The sequence below is a fragment of the Ovis aries genome, chromosome 11 (genome assembly GCF_016772045.2).
Source record: "Ovis aries strain OAR_USU_Benz2616 breed Rambouillet chromosome 11, ARS-UI_Ramb_v3.0, whole genome shotgun sequence".
NCBI classification, from domain to species: Eukaryota; Metazoa; Chordata; class Mammalia; order Artiodactyla; family Bovidae; genus Ovis; species Ovis aries.
Window position 1 is genome coordinate 52866675 of NC_056064.1, and position 20453 is coordinate 52887127.

At 54.1% G+C, this 20453-nt stretch overlaps 1 protein-coding gene across 7 annotated transcripts in view; it reads left to right on the forward strand.

Annotated features, from left to right (window-relative positions):
- USP36 (ubiquitin specific peptidase 36) overlaps nt 1-20453 on the forward strand; it is a 32312-nt gene that overhangs the window by 4476 nt on the left and 7383 nt on the right. For all 7 annotated transcript variants that reach the window (XM_042256266.2, XM_042256265.2, XM_027974206.3 and 4 more), the window contains 13 exons: nt 1765-2026; nt 2484-2705; nt 5671-5781; nt 6815-6917; nt 9092-9159; nt 9602-9672; nt 10310-10392; nt 11747-11858; nt 13981-14121; nt 14914-15014; nt 15873-16011; nt 18344-18982; nt 19545-19675. In XM_042256266.2, coding sequence (XP_042112200.1) covers nt 1774-2026; nt 2484-2705; nt 5671-5781; nt 6815-6917; nt 9092-9159; nt 9602-9672; nt 10310-10392; nt 11747-11858; nt 13981-14121; nt 14914-15014; nt 15873-16011; nt 18344-18982; nt 19545-19675 — 2174 coding nt within the window. In that variant the 5' untranslated portion in view covers nt 1765-1773. The remainder of the gene's footprint in view (nt 1-1764; nt 2027-2483; nt 2706-5670; nt 5782-6814; nt 6918-9091; nt 9160-9601; nt 9673-10309; nt 10393-11746; nt 11859-13980; nt 14122-14913; nt 15015-15872; nt 16012-18343; nt 18983-19544; nt 19676-20453) is intronic.

A 20453-nucleotide genomic window follows, 5' to 3' on the forward strand; every position in this document is an offset into this window, starting at 1 on the left:
TTCAGCGAGCTCTTGGAAAACAGTTTCTGCCTCCTGCTGGTTGTAAAAACGTCTTCCCTGCAGAAAGTTGTCCTGATGCTTGAAGGAGTGGCAGTCAGTTGGCGAGAGGTCAGGTGAATGTGGTGGAAGAGGCAAAACTTGGTAGCCCAATTCGTTCCACTTTTGAAGCGTTGGTTGTGCGACGTGGTCGGGCATTGTCATGGAGAAGAATTAGGCCCTTTCTGTTACACCAGTGATGGCTGCAGGTTTTGCTGTTTTTGGTGCATCTCATCGATTTGCTGAGCATACGTCTCAGATGTAATGGTTTCACTGGGATTCAGAAAGCTGTGGTGGATCAGACCAGCAGCAGACCACCAGTGACCGTGACCGCTTTTTGGTGCAGGTTTGAATTTGGGAAGTGCTTTGGAGCTTCTTCTCGGTCCAGCCACCGAGCTGATGGTTGCTGGTTGTCATAGAAAATCCACTTTTCGTCGCACTTCGCAATCCAGTCAAGAAATGGTTCGTTGTTGTGTAGATTAAGAGAAGATGACACTTCAGAATGACCTTTTTTTAACTTCCAGTCAGCTCATGAGGCAGCCACCTACTGGGCCTTTTTCACCTTTCCAGTTTGCTCCAGACGCTGAGACGTTGAGCTCTTAGACAGCTTCTGTGAAGTGAGAGGAGGGCCTTGTTGATGGCTCTTAATTGGTCACTTTCACCTTCCGATGGCCGGCCGCTGCGCTCCTTATCATTGTGGCTCTCGGCTCCTTTGCAGAACTTCTTGAACCACCGCTGCGCGGTACATCCGTTAGCAGTTCCTGAGCCAGATGCATTGTTGATGTTGCAAATTGTCTCCGCTGCTTTATGACCCATTTTGAATGTGAATAAAAAAACTGCTCGATTTTGCTTTTTGTCTTAACATTTCTGTAGTCTAAAATAAATACAAAATAAACGGCAAATAATTTAATTCATTAGCAAAAAAAAACAGAAAGCGAGAAATGTGCCTTAAAATGATGTATAGCATAATACGTTTATGTAAGAATGTATTTCCAGTATCAAACAGCAAAGTGCAACAATGCAAAACCGTGATTACTTTTGCACCAAGCTAATCGTTGCATCACACAGGCTCAGTAGTTTTGGCACAGGGGCTTGGTTGCCCCGAGGAATGTGAGGTCTTCCTGGACCAGGGATCAAACCCGTGTCCCCTGCATTGGCAGGCAGATTCTTCACCACTGGCCCACCAGGGATGTCCCTACTCCATGCTACTTCTTGAAGAGATGACATCAAGAGGGTAGTCTGACCTCCTGGGGGAGGTCTGTCTATTTAGTGCTGTTGGCGGAGGCACTTTGTCTGTTTCGAGAGGAGAGAGGTGGATGCTGCTGTGTCTGAGTGATCGCGTGTCTTCTGCTTGCTCTGTAGGGTTGGCAGCTGATCCAGAGCCGCTTTCATGGTGGAACCCATCCCTAAGGCCCAGGGGGGTTGTCAGAGGAGGGACCCATCCCTAAGGCCCAGGGGGGGTTGTCAGAGGAGGGACCCATCCCTAAGGCCCAGGGTGGGTTGTCAGAGCAGGGACCCATCCCTAAGGCCCAGGGGGGGTTGTCAGAGGAGGGACCCATCCCTAAGGCCCAGGGGGGGTTGTCAGAGGAGGGACCCATCCCTAAGGCCCAGGAGGGGGTTGTCAGATAAGGGACCCATCCCTAAGGCCCAGAAGGGGTTGTCAGAGAAGGGATGCTCTGCTCTTGGGGTCTGCTTACCCGCTGCTTTGTGTTCTTCCTCGTCCTCCAGTGATGCACCATGCCCATCGTGGACAAGCTGAAGGAAGCCCTCAAGCCTGGCCGCAGGGATTCGGCTGACGATGGGGAGCTGGGGAAGCTTCTGGCCGCCTCTGCCAAGAAGGTCCTTCTGCAGAAGCTGGAGTTTGAGCCGGCCAGCAAGAGTTTCTCCTACCAGCTGGAGTCACTGAAGAGCAAATATGTGCTGCTGAACCCCAGGACAGAGGGAACCGGGTGCCACCGGAGCGGAGATGAGCCGCCGGCCCGGAGACAGGGTACAGACGCAGAGGGTGGTGCCGAGGGTCCGGCCGTGTGCTGACAGGCGGAGGGACGAAACGGTGACCGGTAGTAGGAACAGGAGCACAGTGTGGTCAGCTGTGAGCGTCGGGCGTGGGGCCAGTAGGTTTTAGCCGCAGAAGTAACAGAACAGGGTTGGTAAGAGAGCGAGCTCTGTCTCGAGAGGTTCAGGAACAGGGCTTGGAGACTAGGAGGTGACATGGGTGGGATCGGCGCCAGGGCCTCCTGACTCCAACTGTCCTCGAAAGCTCATACACAGAGGGGCTCTGGGGCTCCAGGCCAAGGCCGTCGGGGAGAGCCGTGGGGTCACAGGCTTCCTCCTGGACTCCGGAGCGGGGACCCAGGTACCCCCAGACACCACCTCCTGAGCATGCACCTGCGGACTGTGCTGGGGCTCAGACGTCAGGCCCTCCTCTGTCCTGTCCCCCACTCCAGGTAGTGAGCACGCCTACGAGAGCTGCAGCGACGGGGTCCCCGCACCCCAGAAGGTGCTCTTCCCGGTGGAGCGGCTGTCCCTGCGCTGGGGGCGCGTGTACCGCGTGGGCGCCGGCCTGCACAACCTCGGCAACACCTGCTTCCTCAACTCCACCGTGCAGTGCTTGACCTACACGCCGCCCCTGGCCAACTACCTGCTCTCCAAGGAGCACACGCGGGGCTGTGAGTGAGCGCGGGGCTGGGGCAGCCTGTTGCACACGTGGCTCTGAGCGTGCCCTTGCCGCGGGGCCGCTGCGGGTGCTCAGGACCAGACTTTCTCTTATTTGGACAAACCCGTGTGCTTGTGCTGCTCCCATTTTTAGCCTGGGTCAGATTTAGGAGTCGGGTTCCTGCTCCGTAGTGACTGATAAAGCCTAAATTTGAGGTGTGCTGGCTGCAGGATGGGCAGTGGAAGAGAATCCAGGTAGAGTAACGGTCTCTAAACTGATCTGAAAATAATCACCTAGACAGCAGAAAGGGCTTTTGGAAAACACCTCCAAAATATGTACATTCAGTTAGCACATCCATTATAGTAACACCGTTTTACGTGCATCATAAAATGTTCTCCAAAGTGGAAATTGAATATCGGTAAACTAAAGATGAAAGAAAAGATAACTTCGCCAAATAGAATACAACAGAAAGTCTGACTAGCCTTTCAACCATTAACAAAATTAAATCAGTGGTTAACTTTTCCCCATGAAGAAAACACCAGGCTGAGACAGTTGGCTAGTGAGTTTTACTGAAACTTAAACAGATCATTTCAGTGATTCACAACCTTTTCCAGAGTAAAAGAAAAAGAGAGAACTTCCTAGCTCATTCAGTGAGATTCTCTTGATTTGGGTAACAAAATTAAACCAGCACAATACGAGAAAGAAAAATTATAGTTCCATCTCATTCGTGAATATATATGTAAAAATTCTAGGTAAAATATCAGCGAATTCAGGAGTCTTGTAACCACTGTGAGCAGTTTGTGTTCATGCTAGAAACACAGGGATGTTCTGATGTCAGGCAGGCTCCACGTGTAATTGTGGGGCGAGCGGAGCGCAGCCGCTACGGGAGCACCCCCAAGGCCGGCCTGCCTGGTTTCCATCCTGGCTCTGCCACCCAGTGGCTGTGCGTCCTTGGAAATCACCTGACCTGTCCCTCATCTGCGAAGTAATAATATCGCCTTCATAGTGTTTTTATAAAACTTAAGTGGATTACATAAAGTGCCTAGAATAGTCCTTGGCACACAGTAAGTTCTACCTGAAGGTGTTAGTGTCTCAGCCGTGTCCGACTCTTTGCGACCCCGTGGACTGTAGCCTGCCAGGCTGCTCTGTCCATGGGATTCTCCAGGCAGGAATACCAGAGCAGATAGCCCATTTCCTTTTCCAGGGGATCTTTCCAACTCAGGGATCAAACCCCAGTCTTCTGCATTGCAGGCAGATTCTTTAACATCTGAGCCACCAGGGAATCCTCACGTTCTATGTACGTGACTGTTAATCTTGCTACCTTAGTTGCTATCACTTTATTAATAGATTAAGAGAGAAAGGTCACTTGAAAATAGATGTCCGCCCCCAAAAAATTATGATTAAAAGGGAACTCTTAGCACAGTAGCAACAGAAAAGATTTTTACTAATGGCTATAAAAGGTGTCTCACAAAAACTACAAAACGTCCCAATTAGGAAAATACCAGAAGCACATTTTAAAGTAAGGAGAGAAGCAAGGAGGGCCGCTCTGTGCGCTTGCGTTTGATGTTTGGTGTGCTGGTCCCGGCCAGAGCAGCGACGCAGGACACAGGAGGGAGTGCGCTCTCCTTGGTTGAGAATGATATTCCTGCAGCAGAAATCATAGACAGATTGGAAATTGGGGGGAATTCCCCGGCAGTCCAGTGGTTAGGATTCTGAACCTTCAGTGCCAAGGGCCCGGGTTTGATCCCTGGTCGGATCTGTCTGGGAAGGTCATGCCGTATATTTGAGGTTACAGTATCTTGTAGAACTAGAGATGTGTTTGCCTTTGGCCCCAGAAGTGTATCTTGTAGGTGTGTGCCTTAGAGAAACCCACACGCATACAGGAGGTGGGTACGGGACCATTCACTCACCCCAGCGTTGTGACTGCAGGAAGAGGGAGGGGTTGACGTGAGTGAGCAGGGGGCTGTGTGGATGGACTGTGGTCTGGAGGGAGGGCTAAAGGGCAGCTTGGTACAGTTCATAGAAAGCGAGCTTAAACGTGCAGCCGCAGTATACTGGTGAGTGCCACGTGTGGAGTAGGGTGAACCCATGACTAGGAACAGCGCTGACCAGTTAGGGTGCGGGTCCCTGCTGCCAGAGGACAAAGGACATGGGGAGCCGGGGTGTGAGAGGCTGAGAGGGGAGTTCAGCCGTCATACCTGTGCTTGACTTACAAAGCGCCTGAAACGGTGTCGTCGTCTTTGCTCTTCTCTTTGTCTTTAAGATAGTTCACAATTAGAAGTGTAGCTAGAATCTGCCTGCCCGTGCAGGAGACGGAAGACACGCAGGTTCACTCCCGGAGCCAGGAACAGCCTCTGGAGGAAGAAATGGCAACCCACCCCAGTACTCTTGCCTGGGAAATCCCTTGGACGGAGGAGCGGGCTACAGTCCAGGGGGTCGCAAAGAGTCAGACACGACTGAGCGTGCACACACACACAGAAGTGTAGCACTGTCTAGCCTAACGCCTGGGGGAGCAAATAGCTTATCCCCAGCAGGGGGCTGGCCCAGCCTCGGGGGCACCATCTGGCCAGCAACCGACTCGTCCCGCCTCCATGTAGGTGTCCCCTGGGGCAGCAGAGCCGCAGAGTCGGGGCCTGGGGTCTCCCCGGAGCTGGCTGAGCCCTGGTGTCTCCTGGGAGCAGCAGAGCAGAGGTTCCCATGCTGAAGAGCAAGTGAAGGGGTGTCTGTCGGGAAGCCTGAAATGTTCTCTGCCATTGACCATGTGATGCGATTTGCAGGTCAGAGGACACGTTCTAAACCGAGCTTGGCAGCTCACGCTCCTTGGGCTGGGTCTCAGGAGAGACGGGTTCCTGGTGCCGCCAGCCTTGCAGGGCTTGGGCGGGCTGGGGGCCTCTGCTCTCTGCCAGCCAGGAGGCCGTGACGTCAGCTCTCCTGGGAATTCCCAGAGCCCTACCGTGACCGCGTGTCCACGCCCGCAGGTCACCAGGGCAGCTTCTGCATGCTGTGTGTCATGCAGAACCACATCATCCAGGCCTTCGCCAACAGCGGCAACGCCATCAAGCCCGTGTCCTTCATCCGGGACCTGCGAAGTAAGAGTGGCTTCCTCCTCGGGAGGGCGGCATTGCCGGGGGGTGCTGGGGGTTGGGGGAGGCGGGAGTGGGGTTGAGCCTGGAGGCCTCAGGCACAGAGTGGAGCAGACTAAAGCTGGCCCTGGGGCCGGATGGACGTGGGGCATGCATGCCAGCCAGTGGTGACCCGCACCCCTGGCCCCTTCCCCGTGATCCTGCAGGCTCAGCCAGGCCAGGGCTGTGTGTTTTGGGCGGGGAGGTGGGTGAGGAAGTGCTGCGAGGCCTTTTCTCAGCACCGGAGGAACCAGGGCCCATGTGCTGTGAAAGTCAGATTTCTCTTTTGCTTGGCAGAGGTGGGCCCTTAGTCTCATTGCTGTTGCTGTATTTCAGGTATTTACGTATTTATTGGGCTGCACTGGGTCTTCGAGGCTGCTCGCAGGTTTTCTCAAGTTGTGGCGAGTGGGAGCTACTCTGGTTGTGGCCTGTGGGCTTCTCCTTGCAGTGGCTTCCCGTTGCTGAGCACGGGCTCTAGGGCGCACGAGCCGCAGTAGTTGGGGCCCGCAGGCTCTAGAGATCAGGCTCAGTTGTTGCGGCGCTTGCGCTTAGTTGCCCGTGGTACGTGGGATCTTTCTGGACCAGGGATTGAACCTGTGTCCCCCACGTTGGCAGGCAGATTTTTAACCACTGGACCACCAGGGAAGCCCACCCATTGGTTTTTGAAACCTGTGTATATTGTATTGGGCCAACATGGTGGTGATCTGCCATGGCCTGTATTGGCTCCTGGAAAGCCGGCTTAGTTAGTTAGCGGAGCTCATATCCTTACTGCTGGGCATCCATTCGTGCTTTCTGTTACACGTAGAGGGTCTCACTGGGAAGATAACTGCCGTCAGGGAGGTGCCTGGGACATAGGGCGTCACGCAGGGCTCTGTTTCCTCACTTGGGTTTAGTCCTGGGTCCTCTAAGAGATGGCCATGAGACCAGTGGGAATGGGACGTTCGAAGAGAAGGCGGGGGCTCCTCTCTGCTGGCCTGACGCCTCTTCCTTCCCTCCTTAGAGATCGCCCGGCACTTCCGCTTTGGAAACCAGGAGGACGCACACGAGTTTCTGCGGTACACCATCGACGCCATGCAGAAGGCCTGCCTGAGCGGCTGTGCCAAGTACGTGCTCCCCTCCCCACAAGCTGCCTCTCTGGACGTCCACACTGGGCCCCTGAGCGGTCCAGCAGCGGGTCCACCGCTCTCCCGGAAGGGGCCTCTCCTGCTGCAGGTCAGGTGGCGGCGTCTCTGCCCCAGCAGCTTGCAGAGGGACAGGCTCTAATAGATCTCTCCAAGGACCTTCCACCGCTGTCAGGGGCTCTCCCCGTCTTTTGAAACCGCCTTGTCATTTCGTTCCCAAGGATGGGGCAGTGGGAAGCGTAATGTCTTTGGGCAAGAACTTGAAAGTCTGCAGGAAAACTCAAGGGTAAGGAGATGATGATTTTTGAGGTTCGCTCCGCCGAAATTTGAGGGCATAGACCAGTGTTCCCTTTTGTGAAACAGCTGCTGCTAGAATGTTTTTGTATCATTCTTGGGTTTGTGGGTTCAATTGAGAGAAAGCAGGCAGGAAGTGCTGCCTGGGCTTGGAATGGAACTGAGTCCTGGACTCTGAAGTATGGCTGAGGAGTCATGCCTGGAATGCCCTTCACGAAGGTTAAGTTGAGTTGTAGCCGTGAGGATGGGAAACCTCTGTTTCAGAGGATGAGACTGATGGAGTTGAACCTGGTCTGTCATCGGTGACCTCGCCCTGGCTGGGAAGTGACCCTCCCCTCGGGAAAACACGCTGGCATTGCTTTTGCTGGTGTTAGAGCAGCAAAAGCTCTTTTCCCTTTAATTCCTGGGAGTGTTTCTTGTGTATTTGATGGTACGGCTCCCTTTCTGGGTGTTGGGCTGTTGGTAGTCTCGCATCTCAGCTGTCCCCGCCACACTCACACTCACACACACACACACACACAGCCCGTGTTCCCCTTTCCTGTGCCCCTCAGTCCTTCCCCCATGGGCAGCTCATTTCTTTTCCCCGAGTTCAGTGAACTTTCTCTCCTTTTGGCCATGTTATGTTAGTTTTAAGGCTTGTTCACAGTGGTCTTCCGTCTCCCCATGCACCCGTTTGGGGTCTTCAGTTCACCCCGGAGCTTTGGCACTGACTGTTCTGCTTCGAGCTGCCCCCAGGGGCTGGTTCTTATTTTGTACTGGCAGCACTGGTAGCTTTCGGATACTAACGGGGGTTTGGCGATTGGCCTGGTTCTTTCTTCAGGCGCCCCCTTCTGGCCGCGCAGCGAAGCACATGCTGGAGGGTGGGTGGCTCTCATCCAGACTCAGAAGGGGTGTGGCCTTGGTTTTTTTGTTGTTGTTTCTTGTTCAGGACACTCCTTTTTCCCCTTGCCCTGCCTCCCCCGCCCCGCAAGGAGCCTGTCTGCCTTGCTGCCCCCGGGGCTGCTTCCAGCCACATCCGGCTGCCCGGACTCCCAGGAGCCTCCCCTCATGGGAGGGGCCGTTTCCTCCCGACCTCGGTCTCGGGTGGAACGCTTGGTGGCAGTGTCTCGATGGCGTCTTGATCTGGCTCTGCTGTCCTGCCTCTGGGCAGCTGAATGTCTGCATTGTCCCTGCATCCCGGCTGGGCTGAGAGTATGTCCCTGTGTGGTCCTCCGGCCTCCTGTCCTGACGGCTCCTGTTGTCCTGGGGGCATCACCCAGAGGGTCTGGGTGTGTCTGAAGTTATGTCCCTGCCGGTTTTTGGACCTATGATGTCCCTTCTCTGATGAGTGCTGGTGACAGATGGTGGCAGTTGCTTTTTGTTTCCTAGTTTTGCATAGCAAAAGTCGGCTGACTCGGTGTTGGCCCCCGTGTGTTCTGGAGCTGTACTCCTTAGCCAGCTGCCCATGTGTGGGCAGCACAGCCATGAAGAGTTACATGGCCTGGACGGGCGGCTGAGACCAGGGTGCCCTGGCTCACTCTGCAGGGGGCAGGAAGGGGCCGCCTGCGGAGAGAGGAGCAGGGTTAGCAGCATGCGTGCGGCCTCCGGAAAGCGTGGTGCCCACGCGGGACTGAGGGCAGAGCTGGAGCGGGAGCAGGGGTCACTGAGGCAGGGTTGGCCTGCAGGTCCATCGGGCCTCTTGCTCCCGGTAGGAGGCAAGGCTGCCTGCTGAGAGGGCAGGAGGGCATCCCACAGGAGGTGGCTGCTCTATGGGAGATCTCTGGGCGGAGCCACCGCTGAGCGGGTGATGAAATGGGGCCTGGTGGGGTGCCTGCCTGTTTCTTGGCCCCGTCCTCCACCTGAAGGCCGTGGCCTTTCTCCAGGTTGGATCGTCAGACGCAGGCTACAACCCTGGTCCATCAGATTTTTGGAGGCTACCTCCGATCTCGGGGTAAGTGGAGAAACGTCCTGTGTCCCTTCTGGCCAGGGATTAGAGTATTAACCCGAAACGCTTCATTTCGGCCCCTAGGCTGACCTGCCAGGCCCCCGAGGCCTCCAGCCTGGGTCTGTGCCCCACAGCCCCACCTGCAGCCTTCCTGGGAAGGGGTTTGGAGGAGCAGAGTCTAGAGCCCGTAGACACGCTGGTGTTGCTTTTCCTTGGACTCCGTAGTTAATCAGATGTGGCCGCTGCCCTTGGGGTGGGGGTGAGTGTCCCTGGCCAGGCCAGCCAGGCATCTCAGGGTTTGCCCTCCTCTCCTCCTGAGCATCTCCCATCTCGGGGAGCTGGTGAGCTGGGAGCGTGCCTCCAGTTCTCGGACTTATAAACCTGGGCGACCTGGGGGTGGTGGCCCGGGGCCCTTCACCCACCCCACCGTTCCCTCGTTCTCTCGCAGTGAAGTGCTCCATGTGCAAGAGCGTCTCAGACACCTACGACCCCTACTTGGATGTGGCACTGGAAATCCGGGTACACACCTCATGCTGGTCGATGTTCATTTGCGTTAGGATGGGGAGGCCAGAGGGCAGAAAACCCAAAACGGGAAGACCGATCAGGGCATGTGATCCAAATAGATCAGGAAAGAGATACTTGGAATCCTCCATTTTTGTGTGTTTCATCTCAGCCATCTTCTCTGTGTTCCTTTTTCTTTTTCCGAAAAAAAAAGGGGTTAAAAAAAGGACAGTTTTGTGCCCTCAGATGTGAATAGCGACCCCACTGCACGCAGGGCTTGAGCAGGGAGGCCCGCATGGCGCGGGGAGCTTCCACACAAAGGGCACACCGTTCCGAGCAGCCTTCCTCTGTCCCCGCTCTGAGGCTGCTGGATCCAAGCTCACCTCAGCTTGAGGTTTGGATCAGACCCCCGTCGGCCGTGGTGAACCCCTGGGGCTGTGATCCTGGTCCACAGAGGAGTCACAGCCTGGTTCCCCGTTGCCTCTCTGATGGGATGCGCTGACTCCCAGAAGGCGGTAGCGAGCAGGCCAGTTCTTGGGCAAGTGAAGTGCCGTGATCTGCTGCCTCAGCCTGAAAAAGACCTTACATTTGGCATTTCTGGAGTCAGCCTTTTTCTTCCGCTGTTGACTGTACTCCCTGTTTCTGTCCTTCTCAGCAAGCTGCAAACATCGTGCGTGCTCTGGAACTTTTTGTGAAACCAGATGTCCTGAGCGGAGAGAATGCCTATATGTGTGCAAAGTAAGTTTCGGTTTGATTGTGGCCAAAAAGATCAAGCCAGCGAGCAAGGTAAAACACGTCACCTAACCTGACCCAGCTGCCGTCCCCTCCCTCGCCCTCGCAGGCGACCGCCGTCCACATTCTTGAGTGGTGTAATATGTCTTCGAACTAAAAGCCTCGAAACAGCACAGATGAAGAAATGGTCGTGGTTGTCCTAGCTGCCACTCATGTGGCACTTAGCCCGGGCTGGTCTCTGTTCTGAGGGGCTCACGTGCACGTGCGTGTGAGGCAGGGCCTGTTGTTACCCCATTCCACAGGAAGAAAAACTGAGGCCCAGAAGTGGGGTGATTGCATGTGGAGGCCATCCTGCCGCCTCGATGAGCCATGCTCTGCAGCTTCCGGTTTGGACTTGAGTGGTCCTCGGGATTTTTCCATTTCAGCAGACATGACTCTAACCTTCTTCTCTTTAGGGTTGTTACAGTCTCTGTGGGTGTGTTACCTTACATCCAGGTCATTTTTTGATTTCAGCAGACGTGACTAACCCTTCTTCTCTTTAGGGTTGTATAGTCTCAGTGTGTGGGTGTGTTACCTTATATCCAGGTCATTAAAAGCAATAATCGCTAAAGGTTTCTCTCCCTGTGTTTTTCAGGTTTACAATTCTGTGCCAGAACCCTGCCTTTTGTCCCTCTCAGTTCATGTCCCTCATCTCTAGACGCTGTTCACTTTGGCCTCTCTCTTCTCCCCCTTCATTTCCTCTTTTTCTGGCTTTGCTTTTGGTGATTTCCTGCCTGCCTGTTTATCTCTTGGCCACATCTGCTTGAATTTGTTTTTTCCTGTGTTAGCCCCGTTATTTTTCCACGCGTCTGACTTAGTCTCCCGGTAGGAAAAGTGCTTCATTTCTGTGCTAGGATCTCCGCCTTTTTGCTGGCCCTTGTGCTGCTGTTGCTCTCCTTTCCTCAAGCGACTCGACTTGATTTTTAGGGGTGCAGAGGAAGTGCCATGTGAGTGACAGCTGGGGCCACCACAACTGTTTCTTCTCATTCGAGAAGATTCCTTGTTAAAGAACGGGTCTCAGGAGATTTCCCTGGTCCAGTGGTTAAGAATCTGCCTTGCAGCGCAAGGGACGGGAGTTCCATCCCTGCTCGGGGAACTAAAATTCCCACATGCCTGGGAGCAACTAAGCCTTTGCGCCACAGCTAGAGCGTCCTTGCAGCACAACGGAAGCTCCCACTTGCTGCCCCTAAGACCCGATGCAGCCAAATAAACAAAAATTAAAAAAAAAAAAGCAGGTCCTGATGTTCTGATGCTAACCCTGTGTGAGGACAGGAGTCCTCAGAGCACAGGCCAATAGCTCTTCCTCTCCCCTTCCTCTCAGATGCAAAAGGAAGGTTCCAGCCAGCAAACGGTTCACCATCCACCGGACATCCAACGTCCTGACGCTCTCACTCAAGCGCTTTGCCAACTTCAGTGGAGGGAAGATCACCAAGGTGAGCCCTCAAGTCAGTGCCCTGGACCTTGTGGTCGGCACTTTTTAAAAAATTCAGATTCCAGGCTCTGTTTCAGAGAGAGTGGATTCAACTCTCTGAAAGTCAGGGCCCAGGAGCCTGCATTTCTGCAAAAATCTCTAAACGATTGTTAGGCAGTCAAGTTCTAGAACGTCTTTTTTCCCCCCTAAACTCTGCTTGTGCTTGGGGCGTTCCTGCAATGGAGGGTCCAGGTGACCTTAAGAATCAAGGTGATGAACGCTGCACTCTAGCTCCCGTCTCCGTGTCCTGTTTGCCCCAGAGCAGGTGCAGCTCCATGCTGTGCTTTGTGGAGCGTGGAGGGAAAAGCTTCTGCAGAGTGCAGTAGACGGTGCCTTGTTTCATAACGGTCTGAAGACCTGTTCTCAGTTGGTAGAGCCCAGCTGTGTGATTTTGGGGAAGGCACTGGCCTCAGCTTCAGTGTCCTCACTGGTGGTGGTAGGGGGCTTGTTTAGGTCAGCGTTTCCCAAACTGCTGTTCTGCAGGACTGTTGCACGGTGCTCTGAAAGATGTTCTGTGTTCAGCTGAGCTTGGGAAACGCCCCCCGACATTAGAATAGTTCTTTTCCTTTATTATTTTGTTTGTGTATTTTGGCTATGCTGAGTCTTGCTGCTGCTCGGGCTTTTCTCTAGTTCCAGGGAGTAGGGGCTCCTCTTGACTTGCGGTGCTTGGACTTACTGCAATGCCTGCTCTTAGGCTTCACAAGCTGTGGCACGTGGGCTCCGTAGTTGGGGTTCTTGGGCCCTGGAGCACAAGCTCAGTAGGTGGGGCACGGGCTTAGTGGCTCCCTGGCTTGTGGCAACTTCCCAGAGCAGGGATTGAATCGTGTCCCCTGCATTGGCAGGCAGATTCTTCACCACTGACCCACTAGGGAAGCCCCTAAAACAGTTGTTTTTAATCACAGGCCTTCTCAGAGCCTTTATTAAACTGTGTTGCATTTTGAATCTCCCAGGGGAATTTATTATGAAGAATTTCCCAGACTCAGTTGTTGAGGGAGTCACTCATTCCTCCATTTTGCTGACACGTGTTTACATTGCACTATGCCACGCGAGGCTCTAGGAAATCGGGGAGATGATCAGTGCTAAATGAGGTCACGTTGCTTCTGCCCAGAGGCGCTCACGTTTCACCATAGCACCTGGAACCAATTTGCTGTTAGAACACAGTTTGAGAGACACTGGTCTGATTTTGGCCCTGTGTCCAGCAAGACTAGACTGGGGCTCCTGAGCCTACTGGGTGTGTTTGCCCTTAAGATTTCTGAGATGGTCAGTAGATGGAAAAGACATGTTGATGAATAGCATGACATTCTGTTGATCTAAAGAAGCCAAACCCAAACAGGTACCGACTATACGAATCCCAGGAGCAGGCAGCAGTAGCCACTGGCCGTGGGCTTGGAACAGGCAGGATGGGGGCATTCACTGGAGAGAAAGGACTTTCTGGGTCTGTGTCTGTCTCTAGAATGGAGCATGGGTTACCATCAGTGGAGACAGGTCAGAACTCAGCAAACTGTAAACTCCTCAAAGAGCTATGTGTTTCACTCCACGTAAATTGTGCCTCATTTTTTTTGCAGTACGTTATACCCTTGTCGTTCAAGGCTCACTTTTGATAGTATTTGCTTATGAAAGATTGTTCATTCCTGAGATAAACTTTGGCATGACCTTTGTTCTGATCCATTAAAATTTTAGCCTGCTGTTGCAATTGCCCATTTGGGGTCAGCCTGATTTTCTGAAGCCCTGGGTCCCTGCCCTGTGCCCTGCCCTCCCCTCAAAGTCTTCTGCTTGGGGGCGGGAGGGAGAACGAACAACTCTTCTCCTGCACGTGGGACCCAGGTAGCAAGAGAGCCAGTCTGGGCCTACGGCCAAGACGGGACCGTAAATCGCTTGACAGGACAATAAAGTAAGAGTTTCTCAGAGAAACTCCCTTGAAAAGGATGTGTTTTCTGCTTTCTTTTTAAATCACTGACAGGGGAGGCTCCTGCCTCAGCTTTGCGTGCCTGTCACCCCACATAGTTCAAGACTCACTGATTGGGAGGTTGACCCTTACTGTTACTGATGAATTGTAATTTCCTGTTCCTTGGCTCTTCAAACAGGATGTGGGCTACCCAGAGTTCTTGAACATCCGCCCGTACATGTCCCAGAGCAGTGGCGAGCCTGTCATGTACGGGCTGTACGCTGTCCTCGTCCACTCGGGCTACAGCTGCCACGCCGGGCACTATTACTGCTATGTGAAGGTCAGTGGCTCTGGCGTCGGCGTCTGGCTGCGGCGGGGGTGGTATGTGCGCTGCCTCCTGGCTGGGGGGGTGAGGAGAGGCAGGTTGGCGGTGCCTGTTTGCACAACTCCAGGTGGGCCCTCATTATACTCTGGGAACTGGCCCTGTTTTGTGGTTATGTCCAGGTCCTATTGCTGCTGCTTCATGGAGTACAAAGGCATCCTTCTGACCTGTCCCACTCGCCGGTCCCACTTTTGAAGGCCTTGTAGTGAGACGCAGGGGGGCTGCTTTCGGTACCCTGTTCTTAGACCCCTGAAGAAGTCTCAGAAGGCCAGATGTTGGTGGGAGAGGCTGTGCCAAGCATACCTTCCAAAAGAGCCTTCAGGAGGGAAAGCTTGCATTTTTGGGGGTGCCAGGAAGGAAGGGGGGGCTCCAGCACGCTTGGGGGGGCATATTCAGTTAGCTATTTGGTATTTTCGTGTGAAATCATTGGAAAAGACCTTGATACTGGGAAAGATTAAGGGCAGGAGGAGAATAGGGCGACAGAAGATGAGTTGGTTGGATAGCATCACCAACTTTATGGACATAAGTTTAAACAAACTCTGGGAAACAGTGACGGACAGGGAAGCCTGGCGCGTGCTGCAGTCCGTGGGGTCACCAAGAGTCAGGCACGACTAAGCGACTGAACAGCAACATTTGCTAACTCAAACTCGGATATATGTGGCAGTTAAAAGGTTTGCCTTCCCTTGTTAAAAGTAAGGATCACAGAAGTGTTGATCATTCGGTTTTCATCCTCACCCTCTGCTGCTTCAGGCAAGCAACGGACAGTGGTACCAAATGAATGACTCCTCGGTCCACGCCAGCAACATCAAGGTGGTTCTGAACCAGCAGGCCTACGTCCTCTTCTACCTGCGGTGACTGACTCCTCCCCCCCCCCCCCCCCCGCCCCCGTCCCCCAGAGCCCGCGCCTCCACTCTGGCCCTGACGGGCCTCCCTGGCCTTTTCCTGCGTGAAAGTAACTGAGAAATCTGAAGGACGGAAGAGCTGTCTCCGGCCGGTCAGGGGTAATAGAGCGCAGCCACCAGGAAGGACGCTTAGACCGCGTCCGCCTGGCTGCTGAGTCAGAGCCAGAGCCCGAGGGAAGGTCAGACTGAGCGTGGTCCATCTGCCCTACGTGGAGGTGACTCGGCCCGTAAACGGGAAGGCCGTCTGGCATTTTACGTTATTGCCCTCGAATAGCTGCGTTCCATCTGGTTATTGGCTCGTCCCAGCCCGTCCTCTTCTGGGGGAGTGGTCGCAGTGGGCAGGGAAGTGGGCTGTCGGAGGGTGGAGGCCTCAGGAGGCACTTCTTCCCGGGACTGATGGCCACCACCTGGAGGATCAGCTTGAGGCCCGGGATGGCGTTGATAAACTGAGAGTCTGGTTTTGGAGGAGCTCTCGTGTAATTTGCTCTCTGCTCATATTGAGTGGAATCCAGAGCCATGTAGTAAGTTCTTGTGGTCTGCCTTTGCTTGGTCCCCACCATTTTTTTTTTGGGCCATGCCACTTGGCTTGAGGGACTCAGTTCCCAGACCAGGGATTGAACCCAGGCCATGGCTGTGAAAGCCTGGAATCTTAACCACTGGGCCGCCAGGGAACTCCCTACTTGCCCTCCGCCCCCCATGAAATTGTAACCTTGACTTTGATATTCTGATTCCTTCTCTCACTCACTTTGGGTCAAACCTCTGCAGCTTCAGTAAGGCATTCCCTGCCTCCTTCTGTCCCTTTGACAGGATTCCAGGCTCTAAGAAGAGTCCTGAGGGCTCCATCTCCAGGATGGCCTCCTCCCTTTCCAGCCGCCCCAGCGTGGTTCCGGATCATGTCCGGAAGAATGTCAGCAACGGGACCCCGGCCTCTCCAGTGACCGGAAAGGTACTTGTTTAAGAGGATCGATGTAAAGCGTGCTGTTCTTGCCACCTGTGCCTCTTGGGGTATCATGGGGCACCGCCCCTCACCTCTGCACGCCAGGGGGCTTGGCCCAGCTGAAGGAGAGCGCAGACGGCGGTCCTGCCGTGTTCCGTGTTCTTTCTGAAGCGGGTTGCAGGGCTGATGCTGGTGAGGAAGAGGGAGCAGTGAATAGAAAACGCGACTCCGCAGACCAAGACTTAGCTCCCATGCCTTACACAAGTGCAATGACAGGTCTCCCAAGCACACCTTGAGCACCTGGGAAAAAATACTTCATCCCCACACTTTAATACCGAAAATGTGAGTAGATTGTACCAGGGTGTAACCGTCGCAGTTTTACTGTGGTTGTGTTAAGAGAGCATCCTTTCTTTTGAGGAATACTTGCTGTATATGGAGGTAAAAGGACGTCTTGTCTAAAATTCATTCAGATGGTTAGAAAAATATATATGTACATATGCCTATGTTGATGTGCATATGCAGGGAGAGAGAGAGCCAGAAACTTAATGTGGTAAAGTTAAGGAATATCCCTTGAAGGTTTTTTTGTATGTATGGGAAATTTCCTACTAAGAAAAAGTTAAACTCAGTTTTATTACCAAGATAAATAGCAATTTCCTTTATTACAACATAATTCGTAATTCAAAGCTAGAACAACCATCTCTGTTGACTGCTTCTGTGATCCTAGTCTGAAGATCAAATCAAACTCAGACTGTCAACGGCCTCCACAGCCTGCAGGGTTTTTAGTCTTTTACAAAAATCTGTTTCCCCGCCAACGTTGAAGAAAACAGAAGCTGAAATAGAAGCATTAGAATTGACACAGTAGTGATGAGCTGTGACCCATTTGCAAGGGTGATGGTCACTCTGGCCAGAGCAGGAAAGCCTCAGTCACAGCTCAGAGGAACAGCGAGGGGCGCAGGGGTGCCTGAGGGTGAGCATGGGTAACCCTGGGTTAGGCTGGGTTAGCAAGGCTACTCCACTGACTGTGTTTTCATTACGAAAGCAACTTTCCCAAATACATTGCAGTTGCCCAGAAGTCATTTTACTTTAAATAACATTGTATGGTCCCGGGTACTTAAACGCTCAACAGTTGAACAGGTTGAGCAGCACAGTGGGAAGGTGTGTTCCCTTTAGGAGGAAAATTAATAAAGAGATAATGACCCCATTGACTTCAAGTCACTCTGTGGCCTGTGCAGAGGATATGGGTGCTTAATGATTCAAAGTAGTATCACTTTAGCAAACGTTCTGGGAAAACCTCATTGTTGGTAAGAGGATAGTAAATTCAGTGTGGCAGTATGCATCCTAATTTATGAAAATATTAATAGTCTAGTCATTCTGTTTCTAAAAAAGTGAGTATGGAGTACCAAATACAGGAGAAGATTCAGTTTTTTGATTTTTCATCGACAAGTAGTTACTAACTGTAGGACCTTGACCTATCGGGAGGGGGAGGTGACCGGTCACGGTGAATGGCCCCCGTGCAGGCCTTGGGGAGCGTTTCAGGGTGTGGGTGGTATAGACCCGGGTGTAATGGTGCTACAGAAAAGGATGGGCATTTAGCACCCAGCTGTCGTTTCAGGGCTACCTGGAGCCAGTCTAGTTTATAAGCTCTTCACACAGTGAGCTGTCTGCTGCTGCTAAGTCGCTTCAGTCGTGTCTGACTCTGTGCAACCCCATAGACGGCAGCCCACCAGGCTCCCCTGTCCCTGGGATTCTCTAGGTTAGAACATTGGAGTGGGTTGCCATTTCCTTCTCCAACGCGTGAAAGTGAAGTCACTCAGTCGTGTCCGACTCTTAGCGACCCCATGGACTGCAGCCCACCAGGCTCCTCCGTCCATGGGATTCTCCAGGCAAGAGTACTGGAGTGGGTTGCCATCGCCTTCTCCGAGCTGTCTGCTAGTCAAACGTTAAGACCATTGTTGAGGGCCTGAGTATTTAAGCGATGGGGCACATGGTTGAAACCGAGGCGCCCCGTGTCGGCAGAGAAGCCCACGGGGAGGGCACTAGCATATCAGTCAAGGGTTAGGCTTAGGTGATGGCACTTGGTAAATTCTTTCCCTTTATACTATTTTTGTATTTCTCAAATCCTAATGAAAACATCCTGCTTTCATAGTTGAGATGCTTATGGAGACGCACTCATCTGTGCCGAACTTGGGAATTGCTGAAAAGAAGGAGCGACGTCTGTATCGTATGCCCATGTCAGTAATTTGGAGTGGCTCCTCCAGAGCTCCCTCCTGCTGCCTCCTCGTAGGAGCCGGCCCCGCTCCCTCTGCCTTTGACCACATCCTCTGCTTTGCTCCTCTCTTAGAGACCAGACCCTGTGACAATGAGGAAGCCGCAGACCCCTGAAGAACTTGGAGTGCCCATTGCCAGGAACGGCTCTGTGTCGGGCCTGAAGTCTCCGAATGGATATGCTCCTCCCAAGCCCCCCCTGGGGTCCCCTTCCCCCAAAGTCTGCAAAACACCTACCCACGTGCCAGCCATTCTGGATGAGCCTGGAAAGAAAGTCAAGAAGCCGGCCTCCCTACAGCACTTCTCCCCTCCGCCCAGCGCCAGCGCACCGGGAGGCAGCAGGAATGAGGGTCGCAGGCCAGGCTCCTGGGACGGTCGGGCCGCTGTCTCTACCTCACTCCGGGCCCCAGCTGCGGGGACCCCCAACGGGCTTGGGCCCCAAGCAGGCGACGAGGGCCCCACCCCTGAGAGGGGGGGCTCCAGCCTCGAGCACCCCACCAGCAAGCCCCCCCAGGCCCCCCGGAGCGGAGCCACCCGCCTCGGAGATTCTCAGGGAACCCACTCCGCCACTGCCGGCCCCACCAAGGTGCTGCCGGCCCAACAGGACGCCGAGCCGGAGAAGGCCAAGTGCCCCATCCTGAGTGGCGCCAGCCCTGAGCCGGCCAACGCCATGTCTCCTCCTCCGGCCAAAAAGCTGGCCCTCTCTGCCAAGAAGGTGAGTGTGTGGGCAGCTTGACCCTGAAGGGTGTTGGTAGGAGCCAGCAAGTGGGGTTGCTTTTAGCTTTGGGGAGGGCGGTGGGACAATGGCTGAGGGCGTCCCCCAGCATTGGAGGGTTGTCCTGGCCCAGGCCGGGGCAGCAGCAGTGTGATCAGATGAGGCTGGGGGCCGATGGGCCTCCATTTCTGTGGACAGACGTCCTAAGGGAGCCTCAGGGATGGGCCCAGGCCGGGAGCTCAGCACGGGGGACACAGGCTGGCCGGCATCTCTGTGTGCAGCCTGACTCGCTGTGATGTAGTTGTACTGAAGTTTTTGTTTAAACTTCCTTCCTTTTTTCCTTTTTGTTTCTAACCAAAAACACTTCTGATTCTTCTTCTATCATGCCCCCCCACCCTTCACGCTCCCTTTTTTTGTTCTCCTTCTGTCCTCTCATCCTCCCTTCTGGGCTCTTTTTTGTTTTCTTTTCTTTTCTTTTTTTTAAATTTTATTTTTATTTTCCTCCTCACTCACGGCAACCTTTTTTAGACCACCAAGTTTTTATTTATGTCAATAACTGCAGGCCAGCACCCTGCGGAGGGCAACCGGCAATGACCTCCGTCCACCTGCCCTCTCTCCATCCTCCGACCTCACCTACCCCCGGAAACCCACTCACCCCGTCGTCGCCACCCCCTGGCCTGTCCGTGCGATGCGGTAAGCAGGGCAGCCGCCCCTCCCCGTGGGGCCAGCGCAGAGGTCTGCCCGGTGTCCCCTCTCTCCTCCTGCCCGAGGGGCTTCTGCGGGGCACAGGCAGCTTGGTCTCTGCGGTCCTGGCCTTTTTTGACTCTGTCTTCATCTCCCATCTGTCTGCTACATGCTCTTGGTGATGGGTGTGCTGTGAACTGATCTGCCTGGGGATCCCCAGCGCCGAGACAGGACCCCAAAGTGGAAGGCCGGGGTTGTGGGGGTGGTGGGTGTTTGGACAGACGCCGTGTGAGCTCAGAGTCCTGAGCAGGTTGTATCTCCTAGCAGCGCTCTGGGGCTTATCTTGGGGCAAGGTGGGGTCTGTTGCCCTGGCCCTCGGGGCATTCCCAGTGGGCTCCAGGGGCCACTGCAGCAGACGTGGCTCCCTGGGGCTTTTCAGCATCCTGGGTAGATGCCCCTCCAGAGGCCTGTGCTGTCACCTCCCAGCCCGCTCTGCACAGGGACGCTTGAGTCCCTTCAGGTGTCAAGGGCAGAAGGCCCAGAGTTACTGATAAATGGCTGTCTGAGGAGTGAGAGACTCTTAAGGCCTTTGACAGCTGTGGAGGGAGAGAGGAAAGAAGGAAGACGAGGCAAAGCCATGAGGTGGTTTGGATGGGTTCAGCATTTACCTGGCGCCATCATGCCCTCCCTGGCCCACTCATTCAAGGCCCTGCACTCGGGGGCCTGCTGTTCCCTTCCCCCAGCCCCCCTCCTCCTACTCTCACTGCTGGCACAGGGGTTTTGCACT